This window comes from Myxocyprinus asiaticus, chromosome 18 (assembly GCF_019703515.2).
Source record: "Myxocyprinus asiaticus isolate MX2 ecotype Aquarium Trade chromosome 18, UBuf_Myxa_2, whole genome shotgun sequence".
Classification (NCBI taxonomy): domain Eukaryota; kingdom Metazoa; phylum Chordata; class Actinopteri; order Cypriniformes; family Catostomidae; genus Myxocyprinus; species Myxocyprinus asiaticus.
The window spans coordinates 26,195,337-26,221,409 of record NC_059361.1 but is presented as its reverse complement, the minus strand read 5'-3'; the positions used below and the strand labels follow the sequence as shown (position 1 = coordinate 26,221,409).

The window sequence follows — 26,073 nt, the reverse complement described above, 5'->3', positions numbered from 1 at the left end:
TTTCTCTTATTCCTACACTTTCCTTTCTTGTATGCTGTCTCTTTCTCTCTCTCTTCCACATTCTTCCACTGCATTCCATATTTCAAATATTCTCTCCATCTATCCATCTGCCTCACTCGTCCATCTTCTCCCCACATGAAAAGCTTACATCTGTGGATAAATATTTTATCAATCTACATGCAGTTATCTTTTTTCCACTAAAAAGTGACAGCAACAGGACTGCTAACAATGGCAGTTCTGTTTTACGGAAAAAGAGACTTAAAACTAGCGAGTATGCGGGGCGAGAAAGTTTGTCGGTTCAATTTTTCAGCCGACCTGCAAATTACTGGTGAATGGGCTGTAGGTTAAAGAGCGTCCGGCTCACAAATGACCACAGGGATTTGGTGAGTCCCATGAATGCTCCAAATTATACTGACACAGCCCTGAGAGCACTCACTCAACTGAACTCTTCTAAAAGCAAGGTAAAGCAAGTCTTATGTTCAGAGGTTACACATTCTGTAAACCTAAAGTTTTTATTATATAAAAAGAGGTCAGGATTTCACAAGGATCTTGTAGGCGTCCATGAATGTACAGACTACTACATGAAAGGGTCATTATAAGCTGATCAGAATTACCCAATTTTTAAAATCAATTTACATAGTAAAAATAATTCCATACCTGATCTGCCTCTTAAAAAGTAGGCAAATAGCGATAGATGCTATTTACACTAAGCAGTCTTGTTGCACTAAGTGTAAATAGCAACCAAAAGCATATTCTTTGCACTAAGTGCAAATAGTGTTAGGTGCAATTTGCACTGGTGCAAATAGTGGCAAATACCATTTGCACCCCTTATTAAATACTAACATACAGTATAGGGGCAGCACTGCAGCATGATTATTTAGAACCCCACAGACACCCTACACCAACCCCTTTCCCTAAACATAACCCTAACCTTTCCTTACTAAATTAACCATGGTTTTACTACAGTAACCATAGTTTCACCATGACATTTTGTGGTAAAATCATAGTAACCACAAAATTATACATGTACTGTATTAACACCATATTACTGAAGTAACACCATGGTTGATTTTACTCGGATCAAACCTTTCTCTCAACTCCCTGACCTTCACCGTGACCTTATCACTGCGAGGAAAACAACTTTTTTATTATTTTTTATTTATTATTATAAGTAGTATTAAAGGAAATATTAAAGAGTGGAGACAGGAAACTGGATGGGAAAAAGTGGGAAAAAAGGCAGAATCGAACCCGGGTCATCCTCACGAAAAAAGCACATCCACATTGTCGTTATACCCCACGCCAATGCAGCAAAACTGGGGGCGCAGATTGTCTTCAATTTGTGTGTTTCTACTAGACTACTGGAGTGCAAATAGCCGCACTGTGGCAGGTGCTATTAACACCTAGTGCAAATAGTCACTCCATAAAAAAGAATTATTTTCATGCAGTCTGGTTGATTCAATCATATTAAACAATTTTTTTTTACTTGAATTATAACAGTTTAATTAGATTAGGCTTAGGGTTTAGATGCACATTTTTTAAGGTTACCTGACAACATTTTTATAATGTACCAGTGATTTAAAGGGAGTTTTAGAAAAAGACTGAGGCGTTGTATTGATAACCAAAAAAGGTTTATTAAAAAATAAAAATAAAAAACACAAATATAATACAAATATATTACAAGTATAAAAATATTTAAGATTATTTAAAAATATTACAAATATTTGGTTTCAGTGGCATACCCCCCCCATAAAACAAAAAACAAAAAAAAAACAAACAAGGAGGATCAATTTGTTGGTATAATTAAAAGTTTTTTTTTTTTTTTTTAATGATATAGATTATGATAAATTATGAGACTCTCAGCCTAAGAAACTGCTGAAAAAACACAAAAATCTTGAGCCAAAAATGAACTTTTCTTATTTTTTATTTTATTTGACATTATATATCTCGGGGTATAAATAAGGTGGCTCCGATAATGTCACTTGTAACTGAGTAAAAATTTGTGTTGGTACGAGAAAGCAATCAAAAGTTAAAGCATTACAAAAATAATTTAGTGTCCAAAAACGTCTCCAAGTGTCCAAAAGTATCTCCAAACAAATAAAACATAATGATTGTACATAAGAATGAATAACATAACAATGACTAAAGGTATGCTCTCTCTCAAAAGCATGCAGGCATGAGTAACGAGATCTCATTCAGTTCCATTCAGTCATTTGAGTCATCATTGATTCCGTGTCATGTACTTGGCGCCATCTCCTGGTGGCCATATGTAATTAGAGAGAACAATCCTCTCTGCCCATATTTGGATGACTTCCAGCTCTGGTTGCAGCAATCGGAATCCTAATACAATTGGTTTAGTGTTTCATGATGCTGGACAACGTACTACATTTCCGATGGCCATCTGATCCTGGAAAGCTAACGTGTTTTTAGCCAGATAGCACATTATGTGCTGTATGCACATTGTCCTTTGTGTGGATTATCTAATGATACTGTATATACATCCGATTATGATATTTTATGTTCTGTTTATTTTTTATGAAGCTATTAGTGAAAACACAACATATAAGCAACACCTGTTTACATGTAAACAAATGGATCTCAAAAACCTACATGTGTTTTCAACAAGGCAGTACCAGCACTTTCGGCATCTACCCACTAGACACACAGTACCAGCAGCTCAAGCAAATATATGTTCATTTTCTGCCCTCATAAATATCACTCCCTCAGAACTCTATAGATGAGAGCTTTGGTGGCCATTACCCCTCTTGTTTTCAACCAGACTGCGGTCAACCTGTTAACCACTGTTGTTCTATAGGCCAAATGGAAGAGCTGGCTGGGAAATGGAGCATCATGTCCCCATTCCATCCCATCTCGGTCGTCTCAGACGTCTTGGCCAAAACTCCTCGAGCAGTGTTTAATAGAACTGGCAGTAGGACGCCTTAAATCCAACACAAAGAGCAGGTGGTGAAAATTAAGTTACAGCCTGTGCCTCCATCTGCTAGTACAAATTGCAATAGTAGTTCTGCCACAGAACACGGCTACGGCTACAGCCAATGTAGGAGTTGGCCATAAGTTCCTGGTACTGTGTCTTTATCATCCATATTGTACAGGTTTTTACCTGCAGCAATGTCTTTATTTTCTCAGCACACTTTCTGGTTTGCTTTTGCGTTCCATGGAAAAAAGATAGTCATCCAGGTTTTTTAGAGTATCATTACTGAACACAGAGAGTCTAGCCTTGATCCCAGCCTCCCTGCGGGAGGTTTTGCGTTTGTGTGTGTGTGTTATGTGTGTGTGTGTGTGTGTGTGTGTCAGTGCGTGAGAGAGAGAGAGAGAGAGAGAGAGAGAGAGAGAGAGTGAGACCGCTATAGAGATAATTTTCAAAGCAATAAACTGTATTCGCTGACACATCTGCTTTAAGTATGAGGACACAAAAATATTTGAGAGAATGATCAACGGAAGTGCTGAGTGGAAATGTTCTATGTTTATTTTTTTTTTCTCGTACTTCCAGTGTTCCCTTAAAATCCACAATCATAAACCATTAATCATAAACCATTTTAATGTAATTATTGGTTTTTCCACCTTCATATGCAGGGTTGGGGAGTAATGGAATACATGTAACCGGATTACATATTTAGTCTATTCAGTTGGAAAACATTTATCCATATAAATGATGCGATCCAAAGTGTGTTCGAACAGCGATGAAACACTTTCTTAAGATGTGTTTCATTCATATGAGCAGACAGAAGTAAGTTTGAAGTAAGTTTAGGGCAGCAGAAATAGAAATAAACCTTGTGTAAATTGTCAGCTTTACGTTAAGCTAAAATGCTATTTCAAGCCATTTTACAAGCACCTGTTACCTGCCACAATCATATTTTTTTATCAAGAAAATCCATGTTAGATCTTTTTTTTCTCTATTAAGACCTTTGATATAAGGGCAATTGCATTCTTGATAATAACTTTTGTATTGTTTTCCTGTAAAAATATCTAAAAATCCTTAAAACCAGATCAATTTGCTTTATCTTGTTTTGGAAGCAATAATGCATAACACATTTAGGCTTTTTCAGAGAATGTATTTTTGACATGTGTATTTTGTCTTTCTGTACTGGCAAAGTTTTTATAGTCAAAACAAGTGAAAAAATCTACCAGTGCTGAAGAAGTAATCCAAAGTATTTAGAATACGTTACTGACCTTGAGTAATTTAATGTAATACATTTTACAGCATGTATCCTGTAATCTATAGTGGAATACATTTTAAAAGTAACCCTCCCAACCCTGTTCATATGTCATATAATGCATGCACACACTGCAGCTAAATAATCGACAACTGTCATTCCTCTTCTGAGTGCTTAAATGAATATTCCGGGTTCAAAACAAGTTAAGCTCAATCGACAGCATTTGTGGCATAATATTGATTACCACAAAAAATAATTTTGACTCGTCCCTCCTTTTCTTTAAAATAAGCAAAATTCTGGGTTACAGTGAGGCACTTACAATCGAAGAAAATGGGGCCAATCCATAAAAGTTAAAATACTCACTGTTTTAAAAGTATAGCCACAAGATGTAAACAATATGCATGTTAACATGATTTTAGTGATAAAATCGCTTACTAACCTTTTCTGTGTAAAGTTATAGCCAATTTTACAACTTAATTGACATGACGACATAATGTCAAACCATAAAACCTTAAAACAACTGTAAAAAATGACGATTTAAACAACTTCACATCTCAACTAATACATGAGTTTTAACAGAAGAATCAATGTGCTTCACATTGCTGCCTTTAAACCCTCCAAATATTTGCCCCATTCACTTCCATTGTAAGTGCCTCACTGTAACCCTGATTTTTCCTTTTTTTAAAGGAAAGGATGGACAAGTCGAAACTGTTTTTTTGTGGTAATCAACATTATGCCACAAATGCTGTCGATTGAGTTGAACTTGTATTGAACCCAGGTTATTCCTTTAATCCAGTACACACAGAGATTGCTTGTGTCATTGTGGTGTTGGAGTGTGTTCTTGGCCTATATGCAGTGTTGGGTATATTTCTTCTGAAATGTAATCTTCTACTGATTACAAATTAGACAACTTAAATGGTTGTGTTTTGATGTCACTTTTGAGGTTATCTAATCTGATTACTTTTAGACTACGTATTTTGATGAAAATCTAATTTTAAGTGAATTAAGTACCAATTTCCACTTTTTACACACTTTTATTAAACACTGGTAAACATGAAATCAAACAACTTGCTACGTCAGTCCCTGAGACACACTCCCCTCGGCGATTCTTTGAAATTCAAGACTGATTTTTTTCATCGATTTGAAATCATGCAATCCATAAACAAGTTAATGTAATCTTATTACACCCATTTAAAAATATAATCTAATTACACATACTTGATTTCTGTAATCTGATTATGTCACTACCTATATGTCATGATTTTTTGACAAGAAAAAAAAAGACTATAATTTAAAACATTAGCAACTGTAATCATTAATGCTTAGTCAATTCCATGTGACAGTATTTCAGCCTGGCAAGATTTAGTAGAATTTAATGGATGTAGACAATGATAAATGATAAACATGGACTCACTGTGTAGCCTGGGGCACAGATACAGGCCCCAGTGAGACCGTGACAGTCTGCTCCATTAGCACACTGGCACGGCACACTACATCCTTCTCCATAGTAACCCGGGGGACAGGTCTCATTGCAGTATAGACCCGACCATCCTGCTGTACATGAGCATTCACCTGTCAGAGGGTGGCAACTGACAAAAAAAAAAAAAAAAAAAAGAGGGAAAGAAATTTAGGAGCAAATATACTTAGATATGTTATGTATGAAGCATCTAAACAGAAACAAAGGAGCCAAATCTGGAGACTAAAATCATTTGAAGTCCATTCATCCTGGTGTCTGTGAGCTCCACTCAGATGAATGGGGTGTCCTTTCTCTCCTTCATGTAGTAATGAGCCCCAGTGTCTTAGGGACTAATCTGCCCATACCAGGCATTAACATTGCATTAGCCATGAACGTAGCTAAGAAATAATGAATGAAGCACAGGACGCGATAAAGAGCAAGTGCTATGCTAAAGCTGAAAGGTGTTCAAATTTTTACTTGCAAGTCAAATGAAGTCAAATGGAGCCAAAAGCTCTTTACTCATGCCTGGCTCCAAAAGGTTAACCCAAGATAAATAGTGATGTCAGAAAAGTTATGAGCATGGAACTGACTCTTGTGTTTAACCAGAGGGGACTTCACAGAGATGTATAGTTTGGGTCAACTCATTTATAATCCATCAAGAAATATTTCTGTCCTGTTTTACAAATGTTGGGCACATAAATTAAGCTTGATCGCTTTGTAAGGAAAATATAGTGCAAGGGTCGGCAACCTTTTTGACATTAAGTGCCACTATTTATCTTTCTTGCTAATCACAGTGTCATATCACCCACCTATCACACCCAGTTACAGTATACAGTATATATTATCTCACAAATTCCTGATATAACTGATTCTATATCACTGAAATTATCAAAGGTGATCAGTCGACTACTGAACACAAACGTACCATTTAATTTGATTTGCTTTTTGTTCTCAAAATTCTGACATCAAATTATTACTCACTGCCCCTAAAACCAATTCTAAGCTTGTCAATTTGGTGCAGTCTTTTCACATGCCATAGTGTGTCTTACCTGAGTGTGTTGGTAGAATTACAGGGGCAGTATCTGTCACATATGAGACCGTAGAGGCCTGGTGGACAGAATCTGTCCTGGCAGTGAGGCCCTTTGAATCCTGTATCACACAAACACGCCCCATTGATGTGGTAACACTTGGCTCCATTCTGACAGTCACAATGAAGGGCACATTGGGGACCATAGGTACCGACCGGACACTCCTCCTGGCACCTGGGAACATTTCAAGAGAAACATTACAGAGGAAAGAGGGAAGAGGGTGGACACCCAAACACCACACCCATATGTGATTGTTAAGCATTTCATTTTAAAACCATGGGCTTAAATAGCAAGTTGGCCCTTCTTTTGCTGCTTAAACAGCTTCCACTGGTAGAAGGCTTTACATGGGCGTTTCCCATTCAGACACAAGAGTTTAGTGAGGACAGGCCTGGCTTGCAGTCAGTTAACCCCAAAGGTTTTCATGTCTGGGCTTTGTGCAGGCAAGTAAAGCCTTGTTCCATGCCATAATCAGTAAACCATTTCTTTATGGACCTCGCTTTGTGAGTGGATTTATGCACAAAGGGGGTTTGGTACACCCATTCTCCTTTAACACATTCTATGGCTGTATGCTTGATTTTATGCACCTGTTAGTAATGGGTGTAGCTGAAATAATCAAACTTGTTCATTAGAACAAGGTGTTCAAATTCCTTTGGAGTAGTTCTAAAAAAAAGTTAGGGAGAGTTAGGGGTCGTTCACACCGAACACGTTTTGAGCTGTTTGTAATTGTTTTTCTAGATAAACATGCTCTAGTAGCATGCACTGTTGTTTTTCAGCACCGTTTTTTTTAAGACAGTGTCAAGTTAAAAGAACTTCAACTTTAAAAACGTGCCTAAAGGCTCCTGCATTCTATTAATTGCGCTAAGTCTAGCTTTTTTAGCGTAAGAAAAAAACGTGGTCTGAACGGCCCCTTTCGTCAGCTATCTTCTAATCTAAGGGTCAAGGCTTTAGCCTTCTTTTTTGTTACTTTGGTTCATCAGTCCCCTGGCTTCTCCTCTGGGGCAACAGCAAAGTGAGACCGCAGCCATTAATTACAGTGAATACAATTAGACCTGGGCCCACTCTCTCTATTGAATAGCAAAGCTACTTAAGGAACAAAGACTTCCACAAGAACTTCAATATACAATCCTGGCAGAGCATCAATCTTGAGTGTCCAAAGAAGCCATTAGGAGACAGATAAATAGCTCAATTAAATTATAAAATGGACAAGGCATGTTTCATGTTGAAATTACACCCACGTCGTTTGTATCAGGAGAGACGGGTGTGAGAAGTACTGGGGGGATGGTGCTAACACAATCTGAAATTATCCCTGCTGGGATAATTCACCTGTCACAGATCAAATGAATGAGGGCAATTTTGTTAAATATTAGAGGATAAGAGGTGCCTGTCGTGGAAGTGTTTTCATTCTGCAGACAATCACTTTAGTACGCTAATAAACCTTAAGCTGCTGCAGTAGACACAGGGAAATAAAGACACCCAGCAATTTCAATTGGATCCTAATAAAGCTCCATTACTGGTAATTAATGGGAAGAAACTTAACAGACCAGTGCAGAGCTAGGAGTAGGGATCAATGGACACAGGGAATGCCATTAAAAAAAAAAAAATCATAAATTATTTACCACCAAATTTAGCATGCATGTTTATGTTAATGTTTTTTTTTTTTTTTTTTTTTTTTTTTTTTTAAAGCTTAAGTGTGCAATTTCTGCACCACTAGCTTTGCAGTCAAAAATATTGGCCCTGTCCCAATACCCTCACTTGCGGTTTTGGTCTTGCCTACTTACCCAATTGTCTTACGTATTTCCGGTGTTTGGCCACTAGTGTGCAAGTAGATGTGAAGACTGCAAGTGTGTGGATGACTTTTGATTGCACGTTGGGACACTCGTAAATTTATAGATGTTAGTGCTGGTTGCGACAGCTGTTTTTGTCTTTTCACGCAGCTGAAGACTGATTTGTTTTTGGTAGCAGTGACTGTTATAGCCTACTTAAAATAATAAATAACTGAAAATTTTACCAGTCTTTTCATTTATTAATACACTACTGGTTGGTAGAAATGTATTGTGCTGTAGAAAATATGTAAGTAAAAATTTGTATAATGTTTTTATTATGTGAAAATAATTGCAAAAGTTTATTATGTTTACTTATTTTGATTTTCAATACTTTGCACATTAAAACAATTTTAACTGTAAAATTGCATCATCCATAACTGCTGTAAAATATTAAATATATGCAATTTCTTTTTACTTTGTTTCTCAATACACTGCATAAAACTTAAAAATTAAAACTTTATTCTATAAACCTGTGTGATCCATTAATAGCTACTAATACAAACCATTTAAATTATACGCTTTGGCTTGTCATATATATAAGATGACCAAAGACTGCTTTACACAACTTATCAGTATGTGGTTTCATAAAACAAATAAAAAGCATTAAAACTTATATTTTAAATACATAAAGATGAGAAAGAACCTGTGGAAGTAGTTGATACATTTTTCATTTTAAAACAACATTTACTAGACCACATATTGTATGCCACACTGGCTGATAAATGACCAAAATAACCAGCAGTATTAGGCAAGAACAAACAAAATAAGGTGATTAATGGGCTAGAAGGTTAACAAAGAGGTATATAAATATACATATAAATAATATTTTGTAATTATGATGCTGCTATTAAGTCATCCCAAACACATTATATAATGTTCATTTATACTAAAATAAAAATATGCTTCACTTACGTTTCACTATCTGATTATAATAAATAACTTATGTTGAAAAGCTTCCCTTGACGTCATCATGGTGAAAATACACCGATCGCTCGTGTAGGCAGGGTGTGGCTCCTGATCGTGATGAACTCTGGGATACACCTAGCCTGAAAGACCGCTCCGAAGCAGTATTCGCACTAGTGTGGATTTAGTGTGGGTTAAGTGCACTGAGCTTTGGCATGTTTTAGACATGGGACAGTCTTGAACACATACTTCCTGTCACGTGCACACGCACTCAAGTGGCCAAAACCTCAAGTGTGGGTATTGGGACAGGCCAATGATTGTTCAAGCACTTTCCCCAAACACTCCCCCTGCTGCCATTAGTCAGACAAATGGGTAGCCCTGCCCCAAGCTCATGCAATAGGTTGAGCCAATGTTGCTTTGTCTTGAATATATTGATAGTGCCACAGAGCTTACACTTTTTTTGGGAAATCAACCTAAGAATTTTTATAAACTTCAGTGGTAAAAAAATATAAACTTCAGTGGTAACTCTTTACAATAAGGTTCCATTTGTTTATATGAGTTAACAACATTAGTTAACATTACCTTACAATGAACAATATTTATAAGGCATTTATTAATCTTAGTTTATGTTAATTTCATTATATAGTAATACATTTTTAAAATCAAAAGATGTATTTGTTAAAATTAGTTTATGCACTGTGAACTACCATGAAATAACTATAAACAATAGTATTTTTATTAACTAACATTAACAAAGATTAATAAATGGTGTAAATATATTGTTCATTGTCATTGTTCATGATACCTAATGCATTAACTAATGTTAACGAATGGAACCTTATTGTTAAGTGTTACCACTTCAGCTTGAAAGGACATGGAGAACTCAAAAAGGAAATAAAATTGGGCTGACTCTTACTGTCATGAACAGAAATAAAATCAGAACTGAATTTCCCTAATGACACTGAGTCTAGCCACAGTGCATCCATTTTACCTGTGGCCACTGTATCCTGCCATACACTGGCATTGTCCTGTGATGTGGTCACACAATCCTCCATTGCGGCATGAGCATTCCTTGCTGCAATTGATGCCATATTTGCCGAATGGGCACGGCTGGGCACACACAGACCCCTGTCATGCAAGAGGGTGGAGAGAGAGAGTTTACATTTGAAAACATTTTTTTTTATGGAGGACAGTTAAAGTGTGTTATAAGTTAATATACAAGGAAGCATAAAACATTTTGTTTATAATTAGTCCTCAATCTTTCCCTCAAGATTAGGAAGTCATCAAGTATCAACCTGATACTGCAATGTTAGAATATTATATAACTTAAAATAAGTATAAATTTAAGCTCCTAAAATGGCCAAAGAGAAACAGAACATGAGGGTTAAAGGGGTCATATTCTATGCCTTCAAAGCCACTTGTAATGTTAGTCAAGATTGCAAATTTAGTTTTATCTGATCATTTTCCACTGCCTGTCTGACCCTTAGAATTAATCAGACTTTTTATTGCTATTGTACAGATTTCTATGTAAATCACATTTGTTATGATTGGCTAACCTCTGTGTGCCAGCGTACTTCACACTGTTGATCATCAGGGCAGGCCAAGTTGCTAAATACTGAATAGGTGTTGATATGTATATTACAGAGGGCGCTCATATGTTAATGTGCTAATGTTTCTGACAATAATACCATGACAGTTTCTTAATGACCAGTATTTGCAGCTTAGTTTCAATAATAAAAACCACCAGCATTGCTAGTTACCAGCATATCTTGTGTCCCCAGGATGGGATGCTCATGTTCCTATCAGGTTTCTTAAAAGCTGTACTTGCAAGACTTCAACAAGCTTCACCAGAAAGTCCATGTTGGATGACAACCAATTTTTTTGTTGGTTAAAGGGATAGTTCACCCACAAATAAAAATGCTCTCATCATTTACTCACCCTCATGCCATACCAGATGTGTATGACTTTCTTTTTTTTTCTGCAGAACACAAACAAATATTTTTAGAAGAATATCTCAGCTCTGTTAGTCACTTTCAAAATGTGAAAGCATGTGAAAGTGAAAGTTGAGATTTATGGTAAAAAAGGAATTAAATATTGATCTGTTTCTCACCCACACTTATCACATCATTTCTGAAGATATGGATTTAACCACTAGAGTATTATGGATTACGTTTTTGTGGTATTTATGTGATTTTTGTAGCTTCGAAGGTCTGGTCACCATTCACTTGCATTATAAGGACCAACAGAGCTGAAATATACTTCTAAAAACTTTGTTTGAGTTCTGCAGAAGAAAGAAAGTCATACACATCTGGGATGGCATAAGAATGAGTAAATGATGAGAGGATTTAAATTTTTGGGTGAACTATCCCTTTAACATCAAGGCTATGCTGGTCCATCTGTTTGACCAGCACCAAACCAGCATCAACCAAGATGGAAATTCATACAGGTCTTTACAGCAGGCAGGTCTGCGTGAACTGAGGAGGGAAATTTGCATTGTGAACAGTTAAGCCCAAAGTATACTTCGGTTAGGAATACAGGACGTCTGATGCAAATTTCATCATTAGCAGTGCTCGAGCACTGAACGTGTGCAGTCCGATTTTTTTTAACCACACATATTTTGAACGTGCAGTGTGCAAATGCGCCCGGAATTATTTGCACTAGGTGGCAACACTCACACTTGAGCCATTGCTGGCAAGAAGAAGCACTAGAAGATGATGTATTGTAAACAACACAGAGACGAATGTGGAAACAACAACAGTGGATGTGCACATCATGAACGCGTGTGTGAGGAGGTCTGGACATACCTGCATTTGTATAACTCGAGTCTGAAGAAATATAAAGACATCTTTATGGGTGTAAACACCAATAGCTGTCATAGTGTGCAAGCGGCAACCACCTGAGTATGTGCGCTAGGCATGTCATGGTATAACATTTTCGCATCACGATAATTGCTTAAGCTTTTATCATAGTAAACAATATTATCACGGTAGTGAATTACATGACAAAAATGGGTTGAAAGATAAACAAACTTTATTGTTGTTCTCTTTATAAAAAGTTTAATTACTTTTTTCAATAGCAAACTGGCCTTTTAAATGAACAGAATTTTGAAACAAAATTGAAAAATTTAACAACTAATTGGCCAAAACAATAGTATGCATGATTTTTTACAATATAACAAGATAGTTGATAATATATAGCTAGGTGCTGGCTACAAATTTAACAACCGCAAATTCACAGCATAGCAACATACAATTGCATTGCATTCCAACTTGAACTTAATACTGAAATAATCATTGTGCCACATTGCCATTATTCTTCACATGACTAATTATTAGCTGACTATAACTGTATTTTAGTTGTTACTAGAAGAGTTTACTGTGTAGCTAGTGGAGTTTTAGCAAACTACTCTTCAGCCACTTGAAAGCACTCTAGACATTATCTGCAAATGGCAACATCAGTTCACTTTCTTTGTCATCATAGTTGCCACTTAGCTAGTTGTCTCTTAGAGTGTTGTCTTTCAGTTTTCAAAAACAGTTTGGAAAAACGAGCAGAAATGTCATAACTTACCTTTATCTCTATGAATTGCACAGGATGACTGTCCCGCAGATGAGCGAACATGTTGGAGGTGTTCCCTTGTTTTGCTGGCACTTTTCTGCCACATGTTTTACACAAAGGTAAACCATCATCCACAATCCCTCTACATTTTTATGGAACCCAAAATACTTCCACACTTCAGACTTAACCCTATTAGAATGCGAATAAAGGGTCAGCTGTGTTCCTCCTTCAGCCATGCTTCTCATCCATGCTGGTTTTGTTTATATCAAAGTGCGCATGTGTCATTTATGCTGCAGTGTTGTGAATCTTGATACGTTGATGGGAAAAAAAATACTGTGCGATCAGAAAAATGTAAACAGTTTGGCTAAAAGGTTATCTAGAAATATTTACGGTATTTTGAAGTGCCCATGATAACAATATTGTGCATGTTAATTACCATGATATACCATATTACTGAATACTGTCACATGCCTAATGCGCACACAGTCAAATGAATTATACTGTATGCACTGTATGCAGATGCTAAGCTTTGGCGTCAAAAACAAAATATATTTTGGTCTTAAGAATAAGCCTACACAGTACATTGACCTCTTTTATTTCAAAAGAGCATGTTTTTGATGTTATGTCCTCTTTCCGAGTGTATGATGATGCAAGGGAAGCAGTACTGAGGCTCAGGAAACTTCATGATTTTTTTCAAAATAATAATGTAAATTGCTCTGTCATGCTCTCTGCAGATCACTGCCGGTTTGTCCATGAATCTCCATTCAGATTCTACTCCACTCCACATCATTTACCACTAAAACTCTTTCTCCTTCCTTCTATTCACTTAACCCTCCCTTTTACTCTCTAATTACTCTCTATTCTCCTTCCTTCCTTTTAAGTGTGACTCACCTCTTCCATCATTTTAGTAGTTGGCCCTCTTACTCCCCTTCACTCTCTGTCCTCTCATTTGTCTTCTCATCCTTATTCCCCTCTGTCTCTTTTCTGTCTTTCATTTTCCCAGTCACTTTCCCTCTGTCCCTCATGTTTACAGTCTTTCGGTCCCCCCGTGTGCATTTTCTTACCGTCCAACCAGCCGGGCAGGAGCATTCGCCAGTGATGTGATGGCAGGTTCCTCCGTTCTGACAGGGGCAGCGTTGCTCACACTGTGGTCCGTGACTTCCAGAGGGACAGCGCTCGCCACAGCTACCAAACCACAGGAGCAAAAACATGAAACTCAGACAGTCATTGCATGGGATTGCAACATAAAACACATGAGTGTTCATAGACTTATGAACCAAAACTAATGACCCCCCCCCCCCACACACACACACACACACACACACACACACACACACACACATTTAGTACCCTCACAAGTACTTCACAGTGTTTCTGCTACAATGAATATAGACAAAGAATAATTATGTAGTATGTAGATTAAAGGAATGAGCCAGGAGTGCGTTACAGTGATTTAACTATGAGAAAGGGGTGTTCTTAAGCATGACACAACGCAGAGTGCATTCAATGCCCTTACCTATGATAAAAAAGCAGCAGCAACAGCAATATGATTATAAAACACCCCTATTTAAAATATTTATATATATATATATATATATATATAAGAGCATATTTTTTAAATATTTTAAATAGGGGTGTGTATATACAGTGGTGTGAAAAAGTGTTTGCACCCTTCCTGATTTCTTATTCTTTTGCATGTTTGTCACACTTAAATGTTTCAGATCATCAAACAAGTTTAAATATTAGTCAAAAATAACACAAGTAAACACAAAATGCAGTTTTTAAATGAAGGTTGTTATTATTAAGGGAAAACAAAATCCAAACCTACATGGCCCTGTGTGAAAAAGTGATTGCCCCCTAAACCTAATAACTGTTTGGGCCACCCTTAGCAGCAACAACTGCAATCAAGTGTTTGCAATAACTTGCAATGAGTCTTTTACAGCGCTATGGAGGAATTTTGGCCCACTCATCTTTGCAGAATTGTTGTAATTCAGCCACATTGGAGGGTTTTCGAGCATGAACTGCCTTTTTAAGGTCATGAAACAGCATCTCAATAGGATTCAGGTCAGGACTTTAACTAGGCCACTCCAAAGTCTTCATTTTGTTTTTCTTCAGCCATTCAGAGGTGGACTTGCTGGTGTGTTTTGGATCATTGTCCTGCTAACAGAACCCAAGTTCGCTTCAGCTTGAGGTCACGAACAGATGGCCGGATATTGTCCTTCAGGATACAGCAGAATTCATGTTTCCATTTATCACAGCAAGTCTTCCAGGTCCTGAAGCAGCTAAACAGCCCCAGACCACCACACTACCACCACCATATTTTACTGTTGGTATGATGTTCTTTTTCTGAAATGCGGTGTTACTTCTACGCCAGATGTAATGGGACACACACCTTCCAAAAAGTTCAACTTTTCTCTCGTCAGTCCACAGAGTATTTTCCCAAAAGTCTTGGGGATCATCAAGATGTTTTCTGGCAAAAATGAGACGAGCCTTAATGTTCTTTTTGCTCAGCAGTGGTTTTCGTCTTGGAACTCTGCCATGCAGGCCATTTTTGCCCAGTCTCTTTCTTATGGTGGAGTCATGAACACTGACCTTAACTGAGGCAAGTGAGGCCTGCAGTTCTTTGGATGTTGTTGTGGGGTCTTTTGTGACCTCTTGGATGAGTCGTCGCTGCGCTCTTGGGGTAATTTTGGTCTGCCGGCCACTCCTGGGAAGGTTCACCACTGTTCCATGTTTTCGCCATTTGTGGATAATGGCTCTCACTGTGGTTCTCTGGAGTCCCAAAGCTTTAGAAATGGCTTTATAACCTTTTCCAGACTGATAGATCTCAATTACTTTCTTTCTCATTTGTTCCTGAATATCTTTGGATCTCGGCATGATGTCTAGCTTTTGAAGATCTTTTGGTCTACTTCACTTTGTCAGGCAGGTCCTATTTAAGTGATTTCTTGATTGAGAACAGGTGTGGCAGTAATCAGGCCTGGGTGTGGCTAGAGAAATTGAACTCAGGTGTGATAAACCACAGTTAAGTTATGTTTTAACAGGTGGGGCAAACACTTTTTCACACAGGGCCATGTAGGTTTGGATTTTGTTTTCCCTTAATAATAACAACCTTCATTTAAAAACTGCATTTTGTGTTTACTTGTGTTATTTTTGACTAATATTTAAACTTGTTTGATGATCTGAAACATTTAAGTGTGACAAACATGCAAAAAAATAAGAAATCAGGAAGGGGGCAAACACTTTTTCACACCACTGTGTATATATATATATATATATATATATATATATATATATATATATATATATATATATATAGTATATATACACATAAACACACCGATCAGCCACAACATTAAAATCACCTGCCTAATATTGTGTAGGTCCCCCTAGTGCCGCCAAAACAGCGCCAAACCGCATCACAGAATAGCATTCTGAGATGATATTCTTCTCAGCACAATTGTACAAAGCGGTTATCTGAGTTACCGTAGACTTTGTCAGTTCGAACCAGTCTGGCCATTCTCTGTTGACCTCTCTCATCAACAAGGCATTTCCGTCTGCAGAACTGCCGCTCACTGGATGCTTTTTGTTTTTGGCACCATTCTGAGTAAATTCTAGAGACTGTTGTGTTTGAAAATCCCAGGAGTACAGCAGTTACAGAAATACTCAAACCAGCCCATCTGTCACCAACAATCACACCACGCTTCAAATCACTGAGATCACATTTTTACCCATTTTGATTGATGATGTGAACATTAACTGAAGCTCCTGACATGTATCTGCATGATTTTATACACTGCACTGCTGCTACACGATTGGCTGATTAGATAATCGCATGGATGATTGTTGGTGCCAGACAGGTTGGTTTGAGTATTTCTGTAACTGCTGATCTCCTGGGATTTTCACACACAACAATCTCTAGAATTTACTCAGAATGGTGCCAACAACAAAAAAACATCCAGTGAGCGGCAGTTCTGTGGACGGAAATGCCTTGTTGATGAGAGAGGTCAACAGAGAATGGCCAGACTGACAAAGTCTACGGTAACTCAGATAACTGATCTGTACAATTGTGCTGAGAAGAATAGCATCTCAGAAAGCTATTCTGAGATGCTGGTTGGCGCTGTTTTGGCGACACAAGGGGGACCTAAACAATATTAGGCAGGTGGTTTTAATGTTGTGGCTGATCAGTATATATATATATATATATATATATATATATATATATATATATATATATATATATATATATATATATTAGACACACACAGGTGTGCTCAAAAGTTTACATACCCTGGCAGATATTGTGAAATTTTGGCATTGATTTTGAAAATAGGATTGATCATGCAATAGGATTGATCTTTTATTTAAGGATAGTGATCATATGAAGCCATTTATTATCACATAGTTTTTTGGCTCCTTTTTAAATCATAATGGTAACAGAAATCACCCAAATGGCCCTGATCAAAAGTTTACATACCCTTGAATGTTTGGCCTTGTTACAGACACACAAGGTGACACACACAGGTTTAAATGGCAATTAAAGGTTAATTTCCCACACCTGTGGCTTTTTAAATTGCAGTTAGTGTCTGTGTATAAATAGTCAATGAGTTTGTTAGCTCTCACGTGGATGCACTGAGCAGGCTAGATACTGAGCCATGGGGAGAAGAAAAGAACTATAAGAACTTTATAAAGATGGAAAAGGATATAAAAAGGTATCCAAAGCCTTGAAAATGCCAGTCAGTACTGTTCAATTACTTAATAAGAAGTGGAAAATTCGGGGATCTTTTGATACCAAGCCAAGGTCAGGTAGACCAAGAAAGATTTCAGCCACAACTGCCAGAAGAATTGTTCAGGAGTAAAGGCTTCTTTCTGGCAACTCGACCATGCAGCTCATTTTTGTTCAAGTATTGTCATACTGTGCTCCTTGAAACAACCACACCGTCTTTTTCCAGAGCAGCCTGTATTTCTCCTGAGGTTACCTGTGGGTTTTTCTTTGTATCCCGAACAATTCTTCTGGCAGTTGTGGCTGAAATCTTTCTTGGTCTGCCTGACCTTGGCTTGGTATCAAGACATCCCCGAATGTTCCACTTCTTAATAAGTGATTGAACAGTACTGACTGACATTTTCAAAGCTTTGGATATCTTTTTATATCCTTTTCCATCTTTATAAAGTTCCATTACCTTGTTACGCAGGTCTTTTGACAGTTCTTTTCTGCTCCCCATGGCTCAGTATCTAGCCTGCTCAGTGCATCCACGTGAGAGCTAACAAACTCACTGACTATTTATACACAGACACTAATTGCAATTTAAAAAACCACAGGTGTGCGAAATTAACCTTTAATTGCCATTTAAACCTGTGTGTGTCACCTTGTGTGTCTGTAACAAGGCCAAACATTCAAGGGTATGTAAACTTTTGATCAGGGCCATTTGGGTGATTTCTGTTATCATTATGATTTAAAAAGGAGTCAAACAACTATGTGATAATAAATGGCTTCATATGATCACTATCTTTAAATAAAAGACAGTTTTCTTGCATGATCAGTCCTATTTTCAAAATCAATGCCAAAATTTCACAATTTCTGCCAGGGTATGCAAACTTCTGAGCAAAACTGAATATATATATATATATATATATATATATATATATATATATATATATATATATATATATATATATATATATATATATATACACTACCAGTCAAAAGTTTTGAAACACTTGATTGAACTGTTTCTCATGATCTTAAAAATCTTTTGATCTGAAGGCATATGCTTAAATGTTTGAAATTAGTTTTGTAGACAAAAATATAATTGTACCACCATACTAATTTATTTCATTATAAAACTAAAATTTAATAAATAAAAAAAAATGTATTATATGGAAAAGTTATTCCATAGTTTTGATGACTTTACTATTATTCTAAAATGTGAAGAAAAAAAATAATAAAGAATGAGTAAGTGTTTCAAAACTTTTGACCGTAAGTGTATATATATATACAGCACTGTGCAAATGTTTTAGGCACTTGTCAAAAATGTTGCATAGTGAGGATCTCTTCAAAAATAATGACATAAATAGTTTTTATTTATCACTTAATGTCATACAAAGTCCAGTAAACATAAAAAAGCTAAATCAATATTCGGTGTGACCACCTTTGCCTTTAAAACAGGACCAATTCTCCTAGGTAACCTTGGACACGGTTTTTCTTGGTTGTTGGCAGATTGGATGTTCCAAGCTTCTTGGAGAATTCGCTACAGTTCTTCTCTCTATTCCGGTTGTCTCAACTGCTTCTGTCTCTTTATGTAATCTCAGACTGACACAATGTTCAGTGGGGGGCTTTGTGGGGGCCATGACATCTGTTGCAGGGCTCCCTGTTCTTCTATTCTAATCTTTTCTATTTGCAAATGTTTGGGAGTCCAACATTTATATTTCCTATTGACACACTAAAGCTGAAGATATAATTAACCATCTTAAGACAAATGCTTTTGTGAAAAATATTATGTGCCTAAGACTTTTGCACAGTACTATATAGTGGCATATATAATATATATATATGCCAGTATATATATGTATATGTATATATATATATATATATATATATATATATATATATATATATATATATATATATATATATATACTGGCGGCCAAAATTTGGTATAATGTACAGATTTTGCTCTTATGGAAAGAAATTGGTACTTTTATTCACCAAAGTGGCATTCAACTGATCACAATGTATAGTCAGGACATTAATAACGTGAAAAATTACTATTACAATTTGAAAAAAAAAAAAAATGTTCAGAACTTCTTAAACTTCTTCAAAGAGTTTTCATCAAAAAAATCCTCCACGTGCAGCAATGACAGCTTTGCAGATCCTTGGCATTCTAGCTGTCAGTTTGTCCAGATACTCAGGTGAAATTTCACCCCATGCTACCTGTAGCACTTGCCATAGATGTGGCTGTCTTGTCAGGCACTTCTCACGCACCTTACAGTCTAGCTGATCCCACAAAAGCTCATTGGAGTTATGATCCATAACTCTCTTTTCCAATTATCTGTAGTCCAATGTCTGTGTTTCTTTGCCCACTCTAACCTTTTTTTTTTAATTTTTCTGTTTCAAAAGTGGCTTTTTCTTTGCAATTCTTCCCATAAGGCCTGCACCCCTGAGTCTTCTCTTTACTGTTGTACATGAAACTGGTGTTGAGCAGGTAGAATTCAATGAAGCTGTCAGCTGAGGACATGTGAGGCGTCTATTTCTCAAACTAGAGACTCTGATGTACTTATCCTCTTGTTTAGTTGTACATCTGGCCTTCCACATCTCTTCCTGTCCTTGTTAGAGCCAGTTGTCCTTTGTCTTTGAAGACTGTAGTGTACACCTTTGTATAAAATCTTCAGTTTCTGGCAATTTCAAGCATTGTATAGCCTTCATTCCTCAAAACAATGATTGACTGATGAGTTTCTAGAGAAAGCTGTTTCTTTTTTGCCATTTTTGACCTAATATTGACCTTAAGACATGCCAGTCTATTGCATACTGTGGCAACTCAAAAACAAACACAAAGACAATGTTAAGCTTCATTTAATGAACCAAACAGCTTTCAACTGTGTTTGATATAATGGCAAGTGATTTTCTAGTACCAAAGTAGCAACTTAGCATGATTACTGAAGGATAAGGTGTTGGAGTGATGGCTGCTGGAAATGGGGCCTGTCTAGATTTGATCAAAAATGACTTTTTTCAAATAGTGATGGTGCTGTTTTTTTTACATCAGTAATGTCCTGACTATACTTCGTGATCAGCTGAATGCCACTTTGGTGAATTAAAGTACCAATTTCCTTCCGAAACAGCAAAATCTGTACATTATTCCAAACTTATGGCCACCAGTGTTTATATACAGTATATATACAGTATAAAATATAAACATATGTGTTATATAATACAATAATATATACAATATTAAAATATAATACACACACATAATAAATTGTATATGTGTGTGTATTATATTTTAATATTGTATATATTATTATATAACACATGTTTATATTTTATACTTATATATACTGTATATATGTATACATATAGAATATTTCTTTAATATCAGAATACATTGCAAATACCTTATATACCCTACATTGCAAACCAGATGACTTTATCTCTGGTACTCACATGGGGCCCATATAGCCTGGTGCACATATGCATTCCCCTGTCTCATGGTGACAGGTAGCCCCGTTGAGGCATTGGCATTGCAGCTGGCAGCCCTTGCCATAGTAGCCAGGCTCACACTGATCCTCGCAGCGCCAGCCTTGGTAGCCGTCTGTGCATACACAGGCTCCTGTGATGGGGTTACACAGGGCCCCATTCTTGCACTGGCAGCGGTTGCTGCAGTGGGGCCCCCAGTGGCCACTTTCACAACCTGATACACAAAGGAGAAGAAACGGGGCTTTTTACACCAGCACAAAAAGGAGATTCTTCTACATAAATGCTGCCATACACTAGCCTGAGTTGAGGGAGGACACTCGCTGATCAGAATGACTTGGTTGTAATAAATCCTGAGCAACAGGTTGTGGACTGATAACCTGTAATCCCTAAATTGGCAAGTCATGAGATTTGTGAAGTAATTTAATTTTATTACTTACCAAATACTGAAATATATGGCTTTGCACAGCGTTTTATCAATACAAGTGAATCCCACTGAGAGTGGGGATAAGCTGAAGCATAGATTATTTACATTCTGCCCTCTATTCATGCTAAATTATCAACAAGCTAATATCACGATGGAATAAAAACCCATCAATAAAATGGGTGATTTTGCAAGCAAGTAACTAATATTGTAGCCAGTGGCCCAGAGATGCTATAAAAGACTGACACAGTTGTTTTTGTGTTTACACTGTGTTACAGTAGCTAGCATAAATGTTTCTCTGTGCACCTGGTGGTGTTTGACGTGATTGTGAGAGCCTTTTATCTCCGGGATCTCCCACCTCATACCCTAAAATTACTGCCTACTCAATATTTCTGCATTATTTCTGATATAGCAAACATGCTCACTAAAAGTGAAGTGAAAGTGCAATTCCCACACCACTAAATATTTAGCGAACTCTCCCCCTGTCGTCCATTGATTAGACAAACCCCACCCCAAACTCATGCTGTTGGTTGAGCTAGTGTTGCTATGTCTGGCTAGTTGAGATGCTAAAAAAAAAGAGCAATATTTTGATAATACCACAGAGCCACTTTGTTTACATTTATTGGGGGAATCAGCCATGGCTTGCCTATAGTTGTCTCTGCACATTATGTATAATGTTATGGACTGAAAATCTCAGTAACCATTCACTTTCAATGTATGGAAAAGTGAATGGTGACTGAGGCTGTCATTTTGCCAAACATCTTTTGTATTCCATGGAAGAAAGTCATACGGGTTTGGAACAACATGATTAAATGATACAATTTTCATATGGAAATAATGGAGTTTAATGTTTTGATGAACTATCACTGGATAGTAGAAAATATTTAAGATTAAACAAATTTTTTATTAATTAAGATTAATAGTTAAACTTCAGTAATTTTCTTGATGTTAAAACTGATTCACTCAAAAAGTGAAAACACCGTGGCTCTGTGGCAATATCAAAACATTGCTCTGTGTGTTTGAACATCCCGACCAGCTTGACACAGCAACACTGATTCATCCAATGGCATGTGTTTGGGGTGGGGCTATTTTTAAATTGGATAAGGCCTTAATGAGGGCTGTTTGCTGTGAAGCACCAGTGTCCGGTGTCCGTGCCAGACAAACACCAGGTGAATGATCAGCACTTTAAGAAGACAGCCTGGCACAGAGGAGGGTCACGGAACATCACGGCATCATGGCGAGTCTTTCCTGAGAGGAAAACACAATGTAGGCTGCTTTAAGCAGATAACAGAGGCCAGGAGGCAAGTTATTGATTTGAGTAAATCTGCCACGGATGAGTTCTCCTGTTGGTTGAGCTCTCACACCACACAAATGACCAGACCGCATTAAAGACCAGGAATCTGCGGGAGGTCAGTGGAGACAGATGAGCAGCTCATTGCCTGCTCCACTCGCAGTCAATCAGCACTCATCACTCTCCTTTCAGCTCTCCCACGCTGATGAGAGTAAAAAAAGAGCAGAAAAACACAACACATCCACTGTTTCCTACACTCGCCAGCCCCCAGAACTCGTCAACTCCCCATTAGCCTCAGAGTGAGTACTTCACTCTCAAAGATACGTCATACTGAGCCACAAACAGTTTCCCTCCCATTCAACATGGCAAATCCACTCTGCTTTGGCTTCATGTCTGCCTGAACTCTTCATCTGCAGCTCTACTAAATCATTGCGGAGGAGGCCAAATAAAGTGAAAATCTTGACAGAGCTTAATTTGCAGAAGTCTTTTTCTCAGAAGCTCCACAAAACGTTGCCATTGAAGAATCAAAGCCTCTTTTCCCCCTACAGCGAGATGCCTCAGCAGCACATTTCTTCCTAAAGCCCATTATCTGTCGGACTATCTCTTCTGCGTTTAGTTTTTCAGACTCGCCGCTGGCTGCCTCTCACTGTGGGCCCTTTGACAGCATTTAGCCGTGATTCAAGAGTAAGAGTTCACTTGGTGCCATGGGCAAGGCTGTAAAACACACAATCTTATTCCTATTTCTCTGTGTTTAAAGCTTGAAGGAAAGCTTCCGTAAGGATGAGTCTAAACAGAGAAAAGATGATGGAGAAGTGGATGAGGCCCCCTGTGGAGCAATGAACATTAGTGTGTGTGCATGTGTGGGCAGAGACTTCATGGTAAGTACACAAAACGGGCGACCTAAACAGCAACCCCTATTAAAAGAACTCGGCATTGCACTAACAGGCTAATCAAAGGATGTGTACTGGGAGAGAACCCATGCTCTCCTTCACAATATTGCACCTCAAGGCATCAGAGCTGAGTTGTGAGCATGAGTTTGTGTACTGTACTTTGATAAGCAGGAAAATCGAATGGTCTGCTCTGATCAGATGGTTGAGAAAGATCTCAGTGTAGGGCAGTGTCATGCACATTCCTGAGAGAACTGAGGCTGAAAAATCTGAAATGCTGCTACTTGAAGTTCTCCCACAAGTATGGTAAGTCTGCGCTAGCCTATCCTTATTACAGAGAAAGTTAAATCATTTCAGCTGCAGGCCTGATTCAAAAATTAATAAGGCTGAAAAGATAAATATGTATTTTGGTGCTGCCTAAATAAACAAACACTACAAAAGGCTAATTAGACAGACTTTCAAAGTGTAAACAGCTGTTTACATGCTGTCATAATTATTTAATTACCCTCATGTTGTTCTTAACCCACATGCTGTAATTTTTCTGTGGAACATAAAAGTTTTCAAAACTTTTAAGGAATTCTCACACAGCTCTTTTCCATTCAACAACAGTTCATATGACCACAACTGTCAAAAACACCATACAACAACCTGAAATTAGTCAGTTCAACTTGTGCACTACTGTATATTCCAAGTTATTCTTAATAGTGGTGGTGATTTTGATTCATCTTGGTGACTCAAGCCTTTTGAATCTGTTCACCAAAAAGATTTGGTTAGAGTCGTTCATTAATTTGTTCATTGACCATTTCTGCAAATTACGACCTTGTGCCAGTATTTTACATTTTGAACGAGTATTAACACTGAACCAAAAGCACAGTCATTCACGACTGGAACAAGTCTAATTATCTTTTATAAAACTTTGCGTCAACAAACATACTAAGAGACTTCAGCACTGCAGAGTGTTTAAGCATCATAAGCGTTTCCCCACAACTGACAACAAAGAATATTGATCATATTGTGAACTGCTGAGCATAACTTTTTATCAAGCTATACAAAAAAGACAACAATACTAGCCTATAAGATAATTATGAGTTTCATTAACGTCCATATGTCACAGTCCTGTCAGACCAAAACACAGACTGAGAGTGACTGGACCGTGGTACGTTTCATTGTCTGTCTTTGTGTAAGCGCACGGTTTGTATTTCCTACCGTGCGCTCTTTGGTCTGTCTTGTTTCATGTCTGGAGCACAGTGTCTGGATCCTGACTTCCTGTCTGGTTCGGTTTCGGTCTGTGTCGGGATCCGGATGTCTATCTTTTATTGACGTGGATACATCGTGCCTATGTCATCTTGGCAGCATGCACTCCTGTCAATAGTTTGTCTGGCTCTCGTGAACGCGGGTGCACCTTGCGTCATGCTCTCGTTGCGTGCCCGGGTCGCGAGCCATCTTCATGTTGTGCTGAGGTTCTAACACTTCGACCTAAGGTGTCGGGCGTGTGTGTGGCCGAACTCTCGCACAGGTGTCCTGTCTTGTTTTTGTCGCCTGTTGCGTGTATCGCGTGGCATATGCCTCAGGTTTGGTTTAGTGTGAGAATGCGTGGCATCGCTTTGTTTGCCGTTGCTACACATTCTCTCGTCTCGTTTGTTGGTTGGCATGGGCGTGTATTTCCTTATTGTCTTGGCGATGTGCGCTCATGCCATTCGGGTGTTTTGTTGTCTTGTAAAAGTACATGGCTTTGTTTTGTTTCTGTATCGCCGCATGTCTCTCTGTCCTACATCATACCCCGCCTCCTTGTTTGCTTATTATTAGTTAATTTGCCTGACCTGTCTCCTGTTAACCCATTTGATTTCTCTCCCTATTTTAGTCTCCTCGTGTTTGCTCTCCAGTGCCAGTTCCTCTTGTTTCCAGTCTTGTGTGTCTTGTGTTTCCAGTCGGTCTTGCTTCCAGTCCCAGTCATGTTTGGTCCGGTCGGTCCTAATTTCCAGTTACCCTCTGCCCCAGCCCTAGATTATATTTCCTTTGTTTTTTTCCCTTCGGGGTAGTTTATGTTTATTGTTTTTCCCCCTTGTGGGAGTTTTGGTTTGATTTTTGCCTTTTTTGTTTGTATTAATAAACATTTATTTTAACTCTGTGTTTGGGTCGTGAGTCTCTGTGTAATGTGTGATCATCATGCACTTTTATTCATAATTAATCCGGCCACTTTTCTTGTTGCACGAGAACATTCAGCTCATTCATGAACGAGTCTCATTCAGATTCAAATGACCGACTACTACTGGTTCAGTGAAGGGGCGTATT

General features: G+C 37.7%; 1 protein-coding gene across 2 annotated transcripts in view; it reads right to left on the bottom strand.

The window, feature by feature from the left end:
- The window catches only part of LOC127455990 (multiple epidermal growth factor-like domains protein 11), a 196,577-nt gene that overhangs the window by 63,846 nt on the left and 106,658 nt on the right, over positions 1 to 26,073 (bottom strand). For both annotated transcript variants that reach the window (XM_051724242.1, XM_051724243.1), the window contains exons 7-11: positions 21,150 to 21,396; positions 14,059 to 14,179; positions 10,431 to 10,567; positions 6,675 to 6,887; positions 5,584 to 5,758 (exon numbers count right to left, since the gene is read on the bottom strand). In XM_051724242.1, coding sequence (XP_051580202.1) covers positions 5,584 to 5,758; positions 6,675 to 6,887; positions 10,431 to 10,567; positions 14,059 to 14,179; positions 21,150 to 21,396 — 893 coding nt within the window. The remainder of the gene's footprint in view (positions 1 to 5,583; positions 5,759 to 6,674; positions 6,888 to 10,430; positions 10,568 to 14,058; positions 14,180 to 21,149; positions 21,397 to 26,073) is intronic.